This window comes from Euleptes europaea, chromosome 21, assembly GCF_029931775.1.
Source record: "Euleptes europaea isolate rEulEur1 chromosome 21, rEulEur1.hap1, whole genome shotgun sequence".
In the NCBI taxonomy this organism is placed as follows: domain Eukaryota; kingdom Metazoa; phylum Chordata; class Lepidosauria; order Squamata; family Sphaerodactylidae; genus Euleptes; species Euleptes europaea.
Window position 1 is genome coordinate 1,967,917 of NC_079332.1, and position 18,585 is coordinate 1,986,501.

Below are 18,585 nucleotides of genomic sequence, written 5' to 3' on the forward strand. Positions count from 1 at the left end.
AAACTGGATCCTCGATTCTGGAATTGTTGGTTTCAGACGCGAGAAAGCCGGCTTCGTACCCCAGCATGATCACTTTGCTGCCTTCAGTGAGGAGCACACTCTTAAACATTATCTGTCTTTCACAGTTACACCATCCCTTTGTTCTGTAGTAACTAATGGTACTCTGTCTTTCCCTGCAGGGTGGGAATCTCAGCTTCTCGAAACGGGTTTCTTAGGGATCTTCCTCTGCCCATTATGGACGCTCTCCCCATTGCCCAAACACACACCCCCTTCCCGCATCGTCATCTGGGGTTATCGATGGCTTATCTTCAGAATCATGCTGGGAGCGGTAAGTGAACGTTTCTTGTTTTGTCATCGTATTTGACATTTGGTTGGTCCCCACTGTAGCTGTTGATCTTAAGGGGATGGAAGAAGTGACCAGTTCTTGCTTCAATCAGGCTTGTAAAATATCTTGGTGTCTGGTCGCTTGTGGTTAGTAAAGATCGCCTTCAGGCAACCATTAGACACCCTTTTCAAATATGTATATGTTTTTTAAAAAGCCCCCGAATGGCTAACATAGATAGGCTTGTCAATGGTTGTTGGCTAATAATTTCTGTGTACTTCGAAGGGTATATGAAAGAGAAATAAATATAGAGAAAACATTTAGGGCTAAAATGCCTTCATCCCCATCCTAGTTAGAAAAGAACTTCTTCTGTGAAATAGGTTTTACTTGACCTTGTTGCTTTGAGACTCCATGTCCCTTCCAGAGACTCAGCCCACAGTCTTTCCTGTCCTAGAATTCAGACTGAGTGGGTGTAGCCCTTAAAGGTACCCTTTAGCGTAGGCACATGTTTGCTGTGATGTTGTCTGATGTTTGCCAGGTTTTGCCTAGGTGGCATAATGTCAGCAACGGAATGCTGACAAACAGTGCATATTTTGTTTTTAAGGGAAGCAAAAAATTGACCCGGCTGTGTCTTGTGCGCTCATAGAATACTACCTGCTTTCAATGACAGGTGGAGCAGAAGTTTTAAAAAAACCATAATTTGGGAATAACAATAATTGCCCAGTGTTTACGAGGATATCATTGTGCACTCAGTTAGGGGCAGGAGCCCTTGTTCTGGTACGTACACCGTGTTTTGACATCACAAACCCCTGTTCTCCAAGCATGTGAAACTGGCTGCTTTTCTCGAACATTTTGGCTCCGTTGGAGGGGGTTACAAATCTCCACATGGTAGCCTGTTGAGGGGCTAAGGATTCTCCATCTACCGGTTCTTGAATTATTTGAGGACCTTCACGGTTCCTGATGAGGTCTCTTTAATTTCCTCCAATCTCCCTTGTGCTCTGCGTTCGAAGATGCTGGCCAAACGGAGCTAGGAAAATGTTTCCTCCCTTCATTTTTGTCTTTCCCCTTCAATGCAGGTGCTGGTTGATGCTGGCCTGGTAAACTCCTCCTCTTGTCCCTGAAATGACACCTGCCTCTTCCCGGGAGACTGCACAAGGCTCTGTGGTCTGCAAAAGCTATCAAGCCCCTTCCCACAGCAAGGGACCCCTTGGGCTGCGAGGCACTCATGCACCTGTTAAGCGCAGCCGAAGTTCAGTTGGCTGAAGTTTAGTTTTTAAAGCGGGAAAGCAAAGCGGAAAAACCTCCCCTGCCTTTTGGAGGGGTTGCTCTCGGGACAGTGCCAGTTTTATTTGCAAACTGGTCTCTGGGTCGAGAGCGTTACGCCTGTTTATCCTGCTGGGCCATCCAGGCAAAAATGAACAGTAAAATCATGTGCCCTGTAATCCAAGCTCAGTGCCAAGTGTGTAAATTTATGCAAAGAGAGAACCATTTGCATAATTCTGCAGGGAGCAAAGGAGCTAGATAGGCCACGGAGCCGCAGCCAGAGTCCAGTAAAAGACTTAATCCTCTCTCACACACTTACTGTTAGTTTCACAAGGCATTACCTGCATACCGCAAAGCCTGACTTCACATCCATCAGAACTCGTAGCTTGTGTGTGTGTTAAGTGCCGTCAAGTCGCTTCCGACTCATGGTGACCCTATGAATGAAAGTCCTCCAAAATGTCCTGTCTTTGAGCCTTGCTCAGATCTTGCAAACTGAGGGCTGTGGCTTCCTTTATTGAGTCATTCCATCTCTTTTTGGGTCTTCCTCTTTTCCTGCTGCCCTCAACTTTTCCTAGCATGACTGTCTTGTCCAGTGACTCTTGTCATCTCATGATGTGACCCAAATACGATAGCCTCATTTTAGCTTACTTTTTAAAAAAAAGAATAGTAAAAAAGCAAAGCAGTTATTTCAGGGATGAATTTTGCGAGTGTGCAATGCAGCCATGGAAGATGGGAATACATTTAGCCCTGTGTGTATTATTCCTTCTAATTTATAAAAGCATCACAGAATCTTTCACTTCATATTAAATAGCTAGAGTTAGACCCGGATTCAAATTCTATCCCCTACCAGGGATTCACGGGGTGTCCGTGAACCAGGTCTTCCCAGTGTTCTGTTTTCTGCCAATAAAACGGAAATCATAGTGACCCGACTTCTCAGGAATAATACAGAATACTGATAACTGTGTGGGAAAAGACCATATTTTCTTTCTGGTGCACATCGCTAGTTCTTTATTTCCGGCTTCACGTTCTTCTGCGAGGCTTCCTAATGTGGGTGCTTTGGCATGAAGGAAGTTACTGGGAACGAGGTGGGTGGGGGAGATCAGCTCTCCAGCCTCCCAAAGCAATGCGTCGAAAGAAGGAGAGCCAGGTCTGAAAAGATGTTGAATTTAACGTCCTAAGCCAAGGGCTCGTCGCGTTCCAAACTTGCCAGGGTCGTTTTCAGTGGATTTAATTGACAGCCACGTATTCCTCCCTGCCACCGTTTTCTGAAATGGAGAGCAATTACCCCCAATTTGTTTTATTGCATTAACGTGGGCCGGGGCTGCGAAGAAAGGGTGCTTTCTTCTCTGTGCTTTTATCGGGCGTTTGTACGCAAGAAATCAGAAGGGACGGGCTCCGGCAGCGGAGAGCTTCCTGGGAATTTTTGGGAACTGATGCCTACAATGTTCTGACCTCCGACCTTCCAGCTGCAGCACTCCCCTGCTCTGTAGGGATCTCATACTTGACTTCTGAGCAACCCTCCTTTTGTGCTTCTCAGATCTTTCTTTGGCTGCCCAAGGAAAAGCCCTTCGGCTAGAAGACTCTTTCAGAGTCTCTGCAGCCCCCCCCCCCCAGCCTCCTTTGGTGGCTTAAAAAGGCACAGGGTCGAGCATCTGGAGTCTTTCAGAAATCCCATCCACACGTGCAGTGAGTTTTCAATCAAATGCTGGGGCAGTCCCCTTTTTTTGGAGGGGGGATATTTTTGGTGGCACGGGGAAGAAACAGATGGATGCCCCCCCTGCCCAATCGGTTCCCCCCCCCCCCCGCCCAGACTGAATCACATTGACAGACAAATGGGCTTGCTAAGGTTCTTCAGAAGCTTTTGAGTTTGGTGTTTTGATTTTTTAAAAACATGCAACCTTTATATGGGGGTAGGTATAACGTCAACTGAATCCCCATAGCCATTCAGAATCCTACTTCGCATAAATGAACTTGTCGATTATATAAAGGGCAAACTATATTGTTTGCCCTGACCTGGATGGCCCAGGCTAGCCTGATCTCATCAGATTTCGGAAGCTAAGCAAGATTGGCCCTGGTTAGTTTTTGGATGGGAGACCACCAAGGAAGTCCAAGGTTGCTACGTAGAGGCAGGCAGTGGCAAACCACCATCATTAGATCTTGGGAGATAAGCAGGGTCAGCCCTGGATGGGAGACCACCAAAGATATCCAGAGTTGCTACGTAGAAGCCGGCAACAGGAACCTTGCATTGAAAACCATACGGGGCTCACCATAAGTTGGCTTTGGCTTGACGGCCCTTTCCATTCCCAACTACAGTGTTCACAGTCTGCCCCAGACCCCTTCCCCCGTTTTTCCAACATGATTTTTAAAAATGTTGTAAAGAGGGGAAACATAGAAGATAGCAGTAATTAGAGCTGGTCTTGTCTAGGAGAGGTCCCTGGGGCAACCTAGAGAAGAGAAGTGGTCTTGAGGATAACTCTGTCCTCTTTCCCACCACGCTTTCTTCATCCCTGTTCAAGAACAGAGTTTTGGAGGCCGGTCTCTGAGACAACCAGCCAATCTCCTTGTGGGTAATTCAGCTGCAACAGCCTCCCCCCACCCCTCCAGTGAGATTCATTTTCCTTGGCAAAGGTCGACTTTGTTCTCTTTGACACTTTAGAAATGGGGTGTGGGGAACAAATGTATGATGTCTGCGTTGCATAGAGAAGGGGGACACCGAGAGATGAATGACGGATATTCCTATCTCCATCTTCTCCACCTTCGTACGAAAGTTTTAGAAAATGGAAAACCATGAACGAGGGTCAGGCAGGCTCAGTGTGAGAATGACATTTGAAGTACTTAGGATTTATCATTGTGAAAGAAGGGGACAGATCTTGGGTGAAGGATGAAAAGGGACGGATTTTGTGTGACGGAAGGGGTTTATGTTCAATACATTTTGTTTTCTCTTTGGCAAACTCCCTGCTTGTGTGTCGGGAGAGGGGCCATACCCAAAGGCAGCTGACAATTCATTACTCGCAAGGCAACCAGGAGCTGGATCCTTCCCCCTCCACCCAAAAGCAACTTCATCCCAAGTGAACTATGTTGAGGATAACTGTTCTCCTGGCTGGAGATTTGTGTGATTTGCAAAAACCCGTTTGCCTACGGGAGTTATTTGAATTCGAGGCAAAGCAGTTACAGGTTCACAGCAAAGAGCTCCTTTGTTCCACGGCGTTTGCATACGGGTCCCCAGCCAGGTAACAAGGGGCGGGGAACGGGCTGCCTGTGGTCTCTGCGGTCCATCGGAAGGCTCAAATGCAAACATGCCAAACCGGGGCGGGGAAAGACCAGCCTCCGATTCAGGGGCTAGAAATGTGCCCGGGAGCTCACGTCTCAGAGTGACTAGCCTGCCCTTCTTGCCAAGTGGTGCCACGTCCAGCAGGGAGGGGATCTGGCTAATCCAGCCTCAGCGGCTGGGGGCGGGTGGTGTCTTTGAGGCAGAGGAGAGGTCACACACCCGACATGGCGACCGTAGTTCCCAAGGGCCAGAAGGAGAAGGGGAAACCCACGGAGGCAATGGGGAAGAACCAGAAAGAGCCATACTAGATCCTTTCCCAAGGAGCAAGTGACGAGGACGAACAGGCTGAGTTCAAACGTTCATAGCCTAAAGTGAATCTCTGGTCAGATGTCTCTACTGGGCTGGCCCACCCTGCAGTTCCCTGCTTAGCCACTCAAAGAAAAGGGCAGTGGCTCCCTTCAAGCTCAGGGAAAGGGGCACACTGGTACTAATAGGCCCTGGCTGTCAGGGTCCTGGGTTCGAGAGATTGCATGCCTTACAATCCCTTAGGGCAGCTATGAGGATATCATCCCTCCCTCTTTTTTTATAGTTTAATTCCTTCAGTTTAGGGATCCTTAGTGATGCCTACAAATAAAAATCCTACAAATTAGAGATGAGGTGGGCTTCTCAGCGTCCTCCCGGAACGATGGTTCAGTGTGCAAAATTCAAAAAAATATGTGGGGCAGTTCAGCCTGGAACGCGCTGCTAATTACCGTGCAAATATGGCCTATATGAATACTGCAAGTTTAGTTTCTAGCTGAGGCCTTAAAGTCTTCTGCTATCTTCCCTCTTGAGTTCAGATTGGTACTTCCAAAATAATAACAGCCCCCAGCAAACTGAATTGCATAAAGATGTCAGAATTCAGAAAATTCCTATCTAATAATCTGGAATGGCTTTGTGGCTACCCTCCTGGCTGTCCCCAGTGGCTCAGGGAAGGCAGACCTGAAGGTGCCATTTATCCCACAGTGGATTCCATTTTTGTCGTGAGTTTTGATGGATTTATTTCCTCTTGAATCCAGTTTTGTGTGTGTGTGTGTAACTCATGTCAGTTTATTGAGCTCAGCTTGTAGTTCCCTAACATTTGGTGTTAGGTTGTGTGCCTTTGTGTGTGGTTTCGGGACTCCCCCTCCCTTCCATTTCCAGCATTCCCATTTTTTCCCCCTGGCCTTTAATGGTTGACTTCTGAGAATTCTCCTCTGAGTTGCGGTGAAAATAACCCCCGTTTTCCTTTTCTCCTTGACAGGGATTGATTAAAATTCGCGGGGATCGCTGCTGGAGAGAGTTGACTTGCATGAACTACCATTATGAGGTGAGCCACTCAAAAAAACACCATCTTTTCCTTGAAATATTTGTTCTCTTGGCCTTTATTTCTTATTCCCTGCCAGGATTTGCTGAACTCCTGTTTTACATTCAACCGTCACCATCTGCCAATTCCTAGTGAAGCTGTTCCTGCTCCCATCCCTTCTTTAGCGTGCCCAAAAGATCCAGTTCTCTTTCTCCCTTCCTTTCTTACTTCTAGGTGACTCTTTGGGTCAGTTCAGATGTAGCATTGAATTGTTGCTTGCAGCCATGTGAATGATTCCTATTTGGCCTCTCTTCCTCCTTTGCTGCCCATCCGTTAGTAGCTTTTGCTTTAGCATAAACTGATGCTGCCTCCTAGCACTAGTATTCAAAAGTGTACTGCTTCTATATATGAAGGCTCCTTTCAGTCACCATGGATAGTAGCCATTGCTGGACCTCGAATCTTTCTGACCCTCTTTTAAAGCCATCTATGCTCGTGGGAGACTGCAACCAAGAATTCAGAAGGAGACTGGGGCTGGGAAGGGCAGCCGTGAAGGAGTTAGAAAAGACTCTTAAGTGTAAGGACGTGTTGCTGGCAACCGAGATCAAGATAATTCATGCCATAGTATTTCCCATTGCCATGAATGGGTGTGAAAGTTGGACGGTGAAGAAAGCTGGCAGGAAGAAAGTTGATTCATTTGAAATGTGGTGATGGAAAAGAGTCTTGTGTATCCCGTGAACCGCCAAAAAGACAAATCAGTGGGTTCTAGATCAAGTCAAGCCTGAACTCTCCCTAGAAGCTAAAATGACTAAACTGAGGCTATCGTACTTTGGTCACATCATGAGAAGACAAAAGTCACTGGAAAAGACCATCATGCTAGGAAAAGTTGAAGGCAGCAGGAAAAGAGGAAAACCCAGCATGAGGTGGATTGACGTGATCAATGAAGCCGCAGCCTGCAAGACCTGACCAAGGCCGCTAACGAAAGGGCGTTGTGAAGGTCATTGATTTATCCAGTCACCATAAGTCAGAAGCGACTGGATGGCACTTAACACACACACACATACACACACGCTTGTAGACATCACTGCCTGTAGCCACTTTCTTCGTGCATAATTTTATAAACCTCTTTTGCATCTTTTTTTCCTAGACTGAAAAATCCCAGGGTCTCCAGTCTTTCCTCATAGGGAAGGTGTTCTGGCCCCATAATCACTTTGGCTGCCCTCCTTCGTCCTTTTTCCAGCTCTGCAACACCTTCCTTCTGAGGAAAGACCAGAGAGCCTGGGATTTTTCAGTCTAGAAAAAAGATGCCTAGAAATTTGTATTGCCGAAGGAGAAGGTGCCAGCTATAGATGCCACCAGGGCCGGGGCCAGTCATTTTTATGCCCTAGGCAAGGCTAACTACTTGTCCCCGCCCCACCATTGTTAACCAATTTTCAAAAACAGATGTCTTGTAGAAAAACAAAAGCATGAAACTTTTTATAAGACATTATAATTATGTTCCATAGCGCTGTTGTGGTATTTATCTTAAAATAAAAAAATATAAATGGTCAGTTGCTGCTCCTCCTCCCCAAAGAAACTAATCGGTTTAAAACTGTGCTGCTCAGGCCAGTTCTGTGCCCCTCTGAGGTCTGCGCCCTAGGCGACCGCCTAGTTCGCCTTAATGGTAGTTTGCCTAATGCCACCCTGCAAAGTAGAATCCTTTGCAAAGCAAACTGTATCGCCAAGCTGCTCGTTGGGAACACTTTTGTGTCTGGTGGGCGCAGAATCTTAGATGGTTCCTCTCTTGCAGCGTACCGCCTTGCCATAATTCTGAAGATTCCCGTGGACCTGGCTCCCTCCCAAAGAAACAGGCGGAGAACTCAGCTTTGTGGTATGTGGGCTGCTTTCTCTTGCAGTTCCATCTGCAAGGAGCCAGAACCCGAACGGAGTTGGCTGATTCAGAGCGCCTGCGTCTTGGGAAGGGGAGCCAGACGGATTCCGACGTGCTCCGTCCGTCCCCAGTTGTGTGCTGCACCAGTTCAGCAGTGCCAGAAGCTTTGTTTCAGAGCTTTCCCAGCCAAGGCAGAGGCTCATAGAGAGTCCGTCTCTGATACAGTCGATCCCAAAATAATCAGGGTAATGAAAGTTTTTTTAAACTGAATTCTTCATTCCCCCACCCCTGACTTGCTGGAACACATTTTGGGACGCAACCAGCCCAACAGAGCAGCCAGAACTGAAAGGAGTGGGAAGCGTTTGTTGTGTTGGGTTGTGTCGTGCCTCAAGCGTTATGTTCCGAGCAAGAGACCAGGCCTTCAAGTAAACCGGGCCAAATGCAGATTGTAAGGGGAAGCAAGAAATCGCGCAAGAACAAGCCAAGAAGGAGGCAGACCCTTTCGACGCAGTTGGCGGCGTCTCCCAGAAATCAACAGCCGCCCAGATATTTCACGAGAGAGAGAACATCACTGTTCAGACGGCTTGCAATCCACAGTTCCAAGTCTCACTGTTTGATGGAGAAGGAGTCTGGCATTTCTAGCCAGACTTTTTGGTGAGGTGGTTGCTGAGCTGGAACGGCATCCAGAATGACTTTAGAGAAGACCATAAGGTCAGGCTCATCCCACAGAGCCTGAGATTCCAACATGGCGGACATCCAAACTCTCCCTCCTCTCTACCGGATACAGGACGATGGAGCTGCTTCCCTACCCCATGCGGGCAGCCTTGTGTAGCAGTTAGAGCACAGGGCTCGGATCTAGGAGGCTGGAGTTCAAACCTGCCGTGGAGTTTGCCGGGCGAACTTGGGCAGTTACACTCTCTCTCAGCCTCACCTGCCCCACAAGGTTGTTGTGAGGATAAAGTAGAGGAAGGGAGAGCTGCGTACGCTGCCCCGAGCTCCTGGCAGAAATGCAGGATGGAAATGCAACAGATGCATAGATGGTCAGCACATATAGAAAAGTGTACCTTAAAAAATTGGCGGCGGCCTTGTGAAACAGGCAGCGGTGAACCAACCACGGAGCCTCCTTCTTTCCCCCCCACTTCTTTCCATTCTGTTTTCTCTCTTGCTGTTTGTTCCAGAATGGTTTATTGTATCCCTGTTGAATAATAAAACCTTCTGTGCATAAAAACCAACAAATATTACTATAATAAACAATGCCTTTTTCAAAAGAGGGTGCTGCGGAAAAACTGCTTTCAAGACCCGATGTGTTTTGAGGCATCAAGCCTCTATACCTCGAGGGTGTTTTTCTCTCTTCTTCCTTCAGTTCTTTCAAACAGGTCTGGGGTCTCTGTCTCTTCAGAAGCGATGAGAAAGGCAGGCCGGCTGATCTCTTTGGGAAGAGCCCAAGGAAGAAAAGGAATAATCTTGGAGAAAGAGCGTCACGGCTCAAAACATGCCAGGTCTGTTGAGAAGAAGCCTCGGCTCCTTGCGGTTTCTTTTGGAGGCAGTTCCCGCAGGACTGACGGTACAGTCATCAGCTGAATGGCGGAGCCCCATTCTTTAGTGAAAAGTGAGCCAGAGAAGTGAACGAAAACTTTGTTGCTTTATCTCTTTCATCAGGAATAACTTTCAGCGTAAAGTTTGGTCTGTCAGCCGTGTTTTTATCCCACCCAGGGCCGCGAACACGGTTCACCTCTCCTCTGTTTTCCTTCTCGATAATCTTGTGGCAGGCAGGTCAGGCTGGAGCGGCAGGCCCGAGGTCCCCTTTGCTTCACGGTGAGCAGGGATTTGTGTTCTCCTAAAAATGTACCTGTTAGAGAATCTACATCCTGCGGTGCGGCTTAATTTCTACACGAGAGGCACTGCAGCTCCATCTAAAAAACTAGCTAAATTTCATCGTCTTTCGGGTGCCCCTCAAATTTTCACTGTTTTGGCCGCGCGGGACTAACCCCTCTTGCAAAGAACGTTTGACATGTGAGCTGTTCAATTCTCGTTGCCATTGAACCAGAAGGCTGAGTCAACAGCATGGTGTAGAAAGTCCAAGGTGTTGGGGAAGCATTTTGTAAATCCAGCCATAGGGAACGAAGGGGATCAGGACGTTTGCCTCTTCTCCCTTCCTTCCTTTCTCCTACCCGTCTTTCTGGGAGATGGGGCGAACCAGGGAGAATAGAAAACACGGTAGCTGGAGGTATTGAAACGGTCAGAGCTGCACGAGCCAAAGATCTCAGACTTGCAGAATGTGATGGTCTGTTGACGACGCAGGATTCTGATCTTGAGCCAGGCTACTGCATGGTGGAGGGAGGGTGGAGATGCGGGGCGGAGCTGGTCGCAAGCGATTACTACTCTAAGAAGCAGAAAGCAAGGGCTGTTTATTTCCCTTTCTAGCTGGAACCAAGATCCAGTTGATGCTCACATTTTCCCCAACCGGGGGGGGGGGGGGGAGACACAATTCTTGCGCCAAATCTGAAATAAAAGATCAGAAGGCGAGGGCGTGTGCGTGTGTTTGGCCACAAGAGCGTGATTTGGATTGGGGTTGCTTCAGAGAGGGGGCGGGAAGATCCTGCCTTGTGCTTTTAGAGAGGTTGCACAGTTCTTTGTGCGCGCCATGCCCCTGTGTGCCTGCAAGGAACACTTCTCTGGGCAGCCATAGAACTATTCTTTTCCATCATTCAGGTAGCGTTCGCACGCAGTTCTTTTACCAACTCATGCAGCGACAACTTCGGGGTTTCCCAGAATAATGGCTGCTTTGGCATCTTGGAGACATCCGGAGCAAGACTTGCTGTTCAGTGTTCTTAGGGCTGTTCAGGCTTGCCCTTTATTAACTCCGAGGTCCGATTCCTGCTCCTGTCTTGGTGAATCAGAAGTGCCTTCTACACCTGATGAACCAAAGTCATTGTTAGCGCAGTCAAAGCAACGGGGGGGGGCAGTGTTTCTTCTCCCCCCCAATCAAAGACCAAGTTCTCCCCCCCTCTCCAATTGAAGGAGGTGGTATTGGGGGCGGGGAGAGCACTGAGCGGCACCCGGTGATGTCACCGCCACATGTCGAGTGATGTAACTGTCTTGAAACCGACACTCGAAAACTTTCGTGACTCACTGATGATGAATCATTGTGATCTTTGTGTGTCTGGAGGCAGATGGAGGTCCAATTAGAGCGCCCCCTCCTCGGCAAGCGCATCTCACGGTGGAGAGGGGGTGCAGGCAGCTGGAAGGGCAGAACTGGGGCCCAGGGATGGGGGCCTCGTGTGCAGCGGTGCACAAAAATCGAACTCCCTCCCTGTACCTGTTGGTGTCACAATCTCCTTCTTTAAAACAGTGGACTCTCCGTTCTGTCGCACCTGACAGTGGCTGCTCACCTGATGTGTTCCGGAGATGCACGATTTTAAAGCTTCGGTGGATTTCATCGGGTTGGTTCCCCGCTTTAAGTCACAGCTCCAACATGCACTGATGAATACCCTCTTTTCCAGCCGATTTTGTGTTTGGTTCTACCTCCCCCACCCACCCCACCGAAAGTAAGATCGTAAGCTCTAGATGGAAGAATCCCTCAGGACGTGCACTCTCTCTTCATTTTCCCTTGAGGTCTGTGTTACAAAAAGATAGCGTTCTCCTTCCACGCTTGACATCCCGAGGAGCGCCTGTCAGTCATGTGGCGTGCATGCATTGGTAATGTGCCAGTGGTGTTTTCAGCGGTAACATGATTCTCATTCCTGGATTGTCTTCTGTTTTCTTAAGGGTTTGCATTAAGCCTTGCCACGGCTTCCTATACGCCGGCTGGATGTCGTCTTTCCATTGCTTGTGGAGTCTCTCTTACGAGACCACACAACACCCCTCACCTGCCTTGAAATGGGTTTTTTTTTGCCCCCTTGTCATGTCACTTCTTTCTCTGTCTTCCTCCTGCCTCAGTTCTAATCAGATTAATCTTGGCAGCTCACTCCATACACAGAATCCGGTCTCCACATTGACCCTTTAAGAAGCTTTTAGCTTTTGGATAGATCTATCAAAACAGTACAGAAAGAGGCCTTTGTGGACACAACCGGAAATGGTAGGACAATGCTTTTGGCATGGAAGTGTGGAGCAGTGGTTAAGAGCGGTGGATTCTAATCTGGAGAACTGGGTTTGATTCCCCACTCCTCCACACCAGTGGCGGACTCTAATCTGGAGAACCGGGTTGGTTTCCCCATTCCTCCACATGAAGCCAGCTGGATGACCTTGGGCCAGTCCCAGTTCTCTCTGAGTTCTCTCAGCCCCACCTACCATACAAGGTGTCTTTTGTGGGAAGAGGAAGGAAAGGCGATTGTAAGCCGTTTTGAGATTTCTTAAAAGGTAGAGAAAATTGGTGTATAAAAGCTAGCTCTTCTTCTTCTTCTTCCTCTTTCTCTTCCTCCTCCTCCTCCTCTCCTTTTGTGCTTGGCCCGACCCGCCTTCTTCGCAGTTAGATATGGTCCTCCTGATGAAGATAAGAACGTTGATCCTACATTTGTCATACAGATACTCCTCAGTGTGTGTCTCTGAATGTGCATGCACAACCCTGACTTTCTGCAGTTAGCTGGTGGGCCGATAAGCAAAGTTGATACTGATTGCCCCCACCCTTCGGCACGCCTCTGTTAAATATTTTGGATGCCCGTTTTCTTTTTCCTGTACGCTGCTTTAAAATTTCTAGCCTGGTGATAGTGGTTCAGTACGTCACGGTGATTTCCGAACACTTTCCCAACGCAGCCATACCTCCGAGGACAGCTGTCACGGGGAGGCAGGAGCAAGATCTTTGCTGCGGTTTGTTAATTAAACGCCCCGGGAAGAGGCTGAACGCGGGGGAAGCGAAGGGGGTGCAGCTGGCGGTGGGGCTGAAGGGAAGACTGGCAGGTGTCGTGCTTGGCGTAGCCGTCAAGAGGGTTGTAGGTGGCAGAATTGATGGGCGGCCGTACCAGGCAGGAGCTGTGGGTGGTAGAAAATCTGTTGGATTCTTGCGGGAGAAGGACGGGACTTGTGTCTTACGCTTCCCAAGTTTTCAAATGCATTTTGTTTTTGCCTTAAAATTATCGCTGGCCAAAAATTCTGCTTTTTTCTTCTTCTATTTCTTACTGGGCTGTCAGCACAAACTTTGCTTTAGGGAATAGTTTCTGTAACTCAGTTTCAGTTATTTGCTTTCCCTTCTGTTGATGTAACCTGTGAAATTCAACCCCCTCCTCGGCTTTCGGCACTCTTAACTTTTCAAATTGCAGGCGGCTGCTCGCGGCGTTTTGTGACTTCACGCCAGCGTCGAAGGCGTTCCTCCTGAAGGGGTTAACAGCGGCTTCCTCGTGCGTGCCGGCCTGGCCTTTAATCTGGGAGTATAAATCACTTTCCAGTCTTATTATTTGTAAAATCCTCCAGGCTTCCAAAAGGCACAAAAGGAGCCTTTGTCCCTTTTTTATTAATTTAATTTATAGGTTTGAGAATTCCGAATTGGTGGTTAACGAAAGCTGGTTTGGGCCCCGTTCAGTGGTTGCTGGGCCTGATATGGAATTAGGAAACTGCTGTCGCTTTTATCATAAAATATACCCTTGTGGATGCGTGCAGGAATTTTTAGACTCTGCGCTCGGGCACATTAGTGCGCCATGAGAAATTCATTATGTGATTAAAAGGGCCTGCGAGTTAAAAAGTACCCACCCATCAAGGAAGAAGTGTGTAGGGCCTCTGAATCTCCCTGCTCGGGCTGTTCCTCCTTTAGTTTTGCAGCTGAGGTTACTAATTCCTGCCGTGCTTCCGCGCTGTAGTGTCTAAATGTGACAGTCACTTCTGATGCAGAGTGGCAGCAGAATTGTCCCCTCTCCGAGGGAGGATGCGTGTTTCATCTCTGCATGAGCTTCTCCTTTCCATGGGGAGATCCACTTCCATCAGAGATTCACAGGGGAGGGAGATTGTGCTGGATATTTAGCAAATGCTGGTCGCACAAGATGCCCACAAAAAGGTGGGTAAAACCTCATCCTGTTGACCGTCCATCTCCATAGCTGACTGTTGCGAGGGACGGTTGATGATTGAGCTCCCCCTCGCAGGAGCTGAGAAAAAGTCCTGTGCTTGCCAGTAGGCGATACGTTATTAGTTTTCTCTCGTGTGCTCATCCCTAGAGGATCCTTAATTCATCTTTTCTCATGTGCTCTCTATGAGGTGACCCTTAATTCGTGTCCCCCCCCCCCAGCCATAATTCTGCTGGAGTCAAGCTTGCTTGGGTTTGCAGGAGATTAAAATTAGGCTGGAGAGGGGGACGGGGTGGGTAGAGGGTGGGAATAGTACGGTCAGAGGAGGGGAACGGTCGGAGAGACGGAGAGCCCTTGTGGGGGTTGGAAAGGTTGCCCGCTGTGTTTGTGTTACAGGCTCAGCTTACTCGGTGTGCTGTCCTATAGTAATTTCTCATTAGTCCCTTTCTGCCTCTCAGGGAGGCAGGCTTAGGTTCCTGTTATGCATTTTACCCCAAGCGAATCGTCCAAGGGCTCCTGCCAGGTTTTTGAAGCCTTTCAGCCTTGCTGGTCCCCGAGAGACCGTTCTCTCAGGGCAGCGTCTTAATGTGTGCCTTTTAAAAGGGAGTTTCTCTCCTGCTGATGTCATGTGGCGTTGCATGGGTTCAATTTTCTAGTTAAGTTGGAGCTGCCTACGCCTCTGTTTCTATGGTTCGGCCCCCATCTGTCTCCTCTCAAGAGTGTTGCTGGGCCTGGAGGATTTTTGTTTGTTTAAAAAAGGAAAATGTTCCAGCACACCTTCTCATTCCATTAAAATTCTCTGTACAATTGACATAGATGTACCCTTTTTGGTTTAGGCAGGTAACCCTGCCCCTTTGGTAGCAGGACGGAGAGCTTTATGAGTCAGGAGCTGAGATTCACAGGCATGTGAAGAGGTCACAGAGAAGTCTTCTCCCTTCTGTTGCCCTCTACCCACCCAGAGACGATCGCTCTCTCATGCTACTGGGCAGTCAGCGGGAGCAGGAAATCACAGAAGGGACTTTGGACCGCTGGAGTCACCAGCTCGTAGTCTGCCGGTCACCACAGTCTCTCGTATGCCTTCCCATGAGGACAGAAACAGATCTGTTCCACCCAGGAGCCTTCCGCTGAAACAACAGGCTCTTGGATTCTGGTGGAAGATTCCAGAGTGGAGTGTCATTTGCCCACTTCTGTTATTCATAGAATCACAGAATCATGGAAGGGGCCATAAAGGCCACCTAGTCCAACCCCCTACCCAATGCAGCATCCCTGACAAGTGTTCATCCAGCCTCTGTCTGAAGACTGCCAGTGAGGGGGAGCTCACCCACCTCCCCAGGTAGTTGATTCCACTGTCAAACAACTCTTACTGTAAAAAATGTTTTCCTAATATCCAGCCGGTACCTTTCCACCCGCAATTTAAACCCATTATTGCAAGTCCTATCCTTACGCATCATAGAACAAAAATGGCATCCACTGGCATCCTTTTTTGTTGAGATGTAGGAATGTCCGGGGCTGGTACGGCCTACTCATCTGTGACCTCTCCCCCACCCTGCACCTTCTCTTTTTAGTTGAATCTATCTTCATGCAACGCGCTTTTCACATAGTACTGTCAGATGGAAACAGTTCTGGCAGGGAAAGGACTTGTCAACCCAGCTCACGCTGAGCTGTGGCTGCAGAAGAGCCCTGGGAAAGAGGATGGTGAAAGGAATATTATATGTGCCGCATAAATGTATCTGATGGTATGTGGAAAGCGAGAGGGGTAAGGTGAAATGTTGGAACTGGAGAAAGGGGAATGCAGGGTTGGCAAAAGGCCAGGAACGCAGAACATAACCTGGGATGTTCTTCTACATCAAAACATACACTTGCTTCCCTTCTGTCTCCATCTGCCCTAAACAGGACTCGACAACCGAGAGCTGTGTGTCTTCTGCACCAAAGAGGCATCACTTCCAGTATAGGTGTCAGTAGGACACAAGAGAGATGACCTTTTGCTTTGGGACAAGACTCGCAGGGAGATTTAAAAGCCACTTTTGGTGATATTCAGGGCCGAAACTGACAAACAACCGCTGCACGCCAGTTCCTTCTAATAACAATAGCAACGTTATCAGCGCGGATCAAGCAGTCCCCCAATTTTAGTTGGAGGGATTTATAGAATCATAGAGTTGGAAGGGACCACCAGGGTCATCTAGTCCAACCCCCTGCACAATGCAGGAAATTCACAACAACCTCCCCTCCCCCACACACCCCCAGTGACCCCCTACTCCACGCCCAGAAGATGGCCAAGATGCGATCCCTCTCATGATCTGCATAAGGTCACAGAATCAGCATTGCTAACAGATGGCCATCTAGCTTCTGCTTAAACACCTCCAGGGAAGGAGAGCTTACCACCTCCCGAGGAAGCCTGTTCCACTGAGGAACCACTCTAACTGTTAGGAAATTCTTCCTAATGTCTAGACGGAAAAGTCTTCCTAATTTCTGACTCAGGGCTGCAAAAAGAGCTTCCTCGGACCCCTGGACAAAGATTGGTCCCCGCCACCCTTATGCTTAGGCCTCCCTCCCATTAAGAAGAACACACACAAGATGCTTGTTGGAGACAAATATGCCGCTCATCTCCCCCAATGACACTGCGTCCAGATACCCTGGACCCTGGAATGCTGCACCCCTGTAGCCTCGGCCCTCCTCAGCTGCCCTTCTGGTTACGTAGTGACTCTGCACGCACAATTAATGAGCAGTCCAGAGATACAAAGAGGTGCATGGGATCTAAAACTCAACGTCCTCCCCTTTCCCTCAGTTGCATCCTAGTGCCACTTGTGATTTACCCCCGCCCCCAACAAAACACATCCCTCAATCTGCCTCTTAGGATTTAAATCCAGAGCTTTCCTTCACAATCTTCAGTGGCAAAATTCATGCTGTTCCTAAGGAACGAACCAGCACCCTCAGTGTGCCTTCCTCTGTTTTCGGAGGGGCGGGTGGTTGCGCAGGAGGAGAGCCAAGCGCCGGTTCCTTTCTTTGACGGAGCTCAGCTTTAGTGGCTGACGTAGGCTTCATTTCGATGGAGTCATTTTGCATTTTCATGCATGACAGAAAACATCTCTCTTGCGCCTTTCCTTCCCACTCACCCCTTTTCATTCCAAGTAGTCTTAACAATCGGCAGTGACTCACACTGCTAATCTTGAATGGTGTTTGGTCCAGAGCTGCCGGATCACTCTGCTTCTGTGTGTAGCCATGTGGCATATCTTTAAAAAGGTAAAGGTCCTCTGTGCAAGCACCAGGTCATTCCTGACCCATGAGGTGATGTCACATCCCGACGTTTTCTAGGCAGACTTTGTTTACGGGGTGGTTTGCCAGTGCTTTTCCCAGTCGTCTTTCCTTTACCCCCAGCAAGCTGAATGGAAATGACGTTGCATGCCTGGACAGCAGGGTGTTAGAGATCTGGAAGGGGCTTCCTTCTTGCCTTCCCTGTTCCTTCGCATTTCCGCCCCTGCAAGTATTTTCACGAGGGCCTTGTAGGCCTGTCTCCTCCCTGTCGCACTGTGGCTGGAGGACTCGACTAGTGAGCACCATCCGTGCAGCCGGGAGCTTATCAGAAGCTGCTTGTGCCCACGTCTCTGCTCTCTTTGCCCTTGGCGGTTCACCTGAGCTCCAGCCCTTGCTTTTCCAAGAGGCTTTTCTGATTCAGCTAGCAGAGAAGCCGCAGTTGGGGCTCTTTAAAGGGTTGTGGGTTTTTATCTGCAAGGAGGAGCTCGTGGACATTTGCGAAATGCAGAATTTCTCCTCCAGGCCACCTCCATCCACACCTTCAGGCAACACAGGGTTGTGTCTGAGTGCGGGTTCTGTGGGCAGAGTTCGACGCCCGCTTGAGAGTGCAGGGTGGCAGCTCGGTCGGCCTCCACCAGCAACCTTGGCTCATCAAAGGAGAGGCGAGAAGGGGAAATTTACAATCCTACTATGTTCACTGTTCATCCTGACATGGCAGCTTTCTTTTAGGAAGAAGAAGGAGCAGGAGTTGGTTTTTATCTGCCGTCTTTCTCTCCCACTTAAGGAAGAATCAAACCGGCTTCCAATCACCTTTCCCTTCCCCTCCCCACAACAGACACCCTGAGAGGTAGGTGAGGCTGAGAGAGCTCTAAAAGAGCTGTGACTAGCCCAACGTCACCCAGCTGGCTTCATGTGGAGGAGTGGCGAAACCAACCCGGTTCACCAGCCTCTGCCACTCATGTGGAGGAGTGGGAATCAGACCTGGTTCTCCAAATCAGAGTCTGCTGCTCCAAACCACCGCTCTTAACTGCTACACCATGCTGGCTCTCAAGTGCAGAATCTGCTTACAGAATCAGAATCCCATTCATCTAACACATCTTCCCCCCATCTTTCCTTCCTCTGAGGAACTTGGTTCTCTCTTCTCCATTTTATCCTCACAGCCCCACGACCCTAGGAGGTAGGTAGGCTAGGTTAAGAGAGAACGACTGACCCAGGGTCACCCAGCAAGCTTCCATGGCAGAAATGGGATTTGAAGAAGGATTTGGTTTTTATACCCTGCTTTTCCTCTACCTTTAA

General features: G+C 48.8%; 1 protein-coding gene across 1 annotated transcript in view; it reads left to right on the forward strand.

The window, feature by feature from the left end:
- Nucleotides 1-18,585, forward strand: part of LMF1 (lipase maturation factor 1) — a 120,950-nt gene that overhangs the window by 37,016 nt on the left and 65,349 nt on the right. The window contains exons 4-5 of the mRNA XM_056866301.1: nt 180-328; nt 6,139-6,204. Coding sequence (XP_056722279.1) covers nt 180-328; nt 6,139-6,204 — 215 coding nt within the window. The remainder of the gene's footprint in view (nt 1-179; nt 329-6,138; nt 6,205-18,585) is intronic.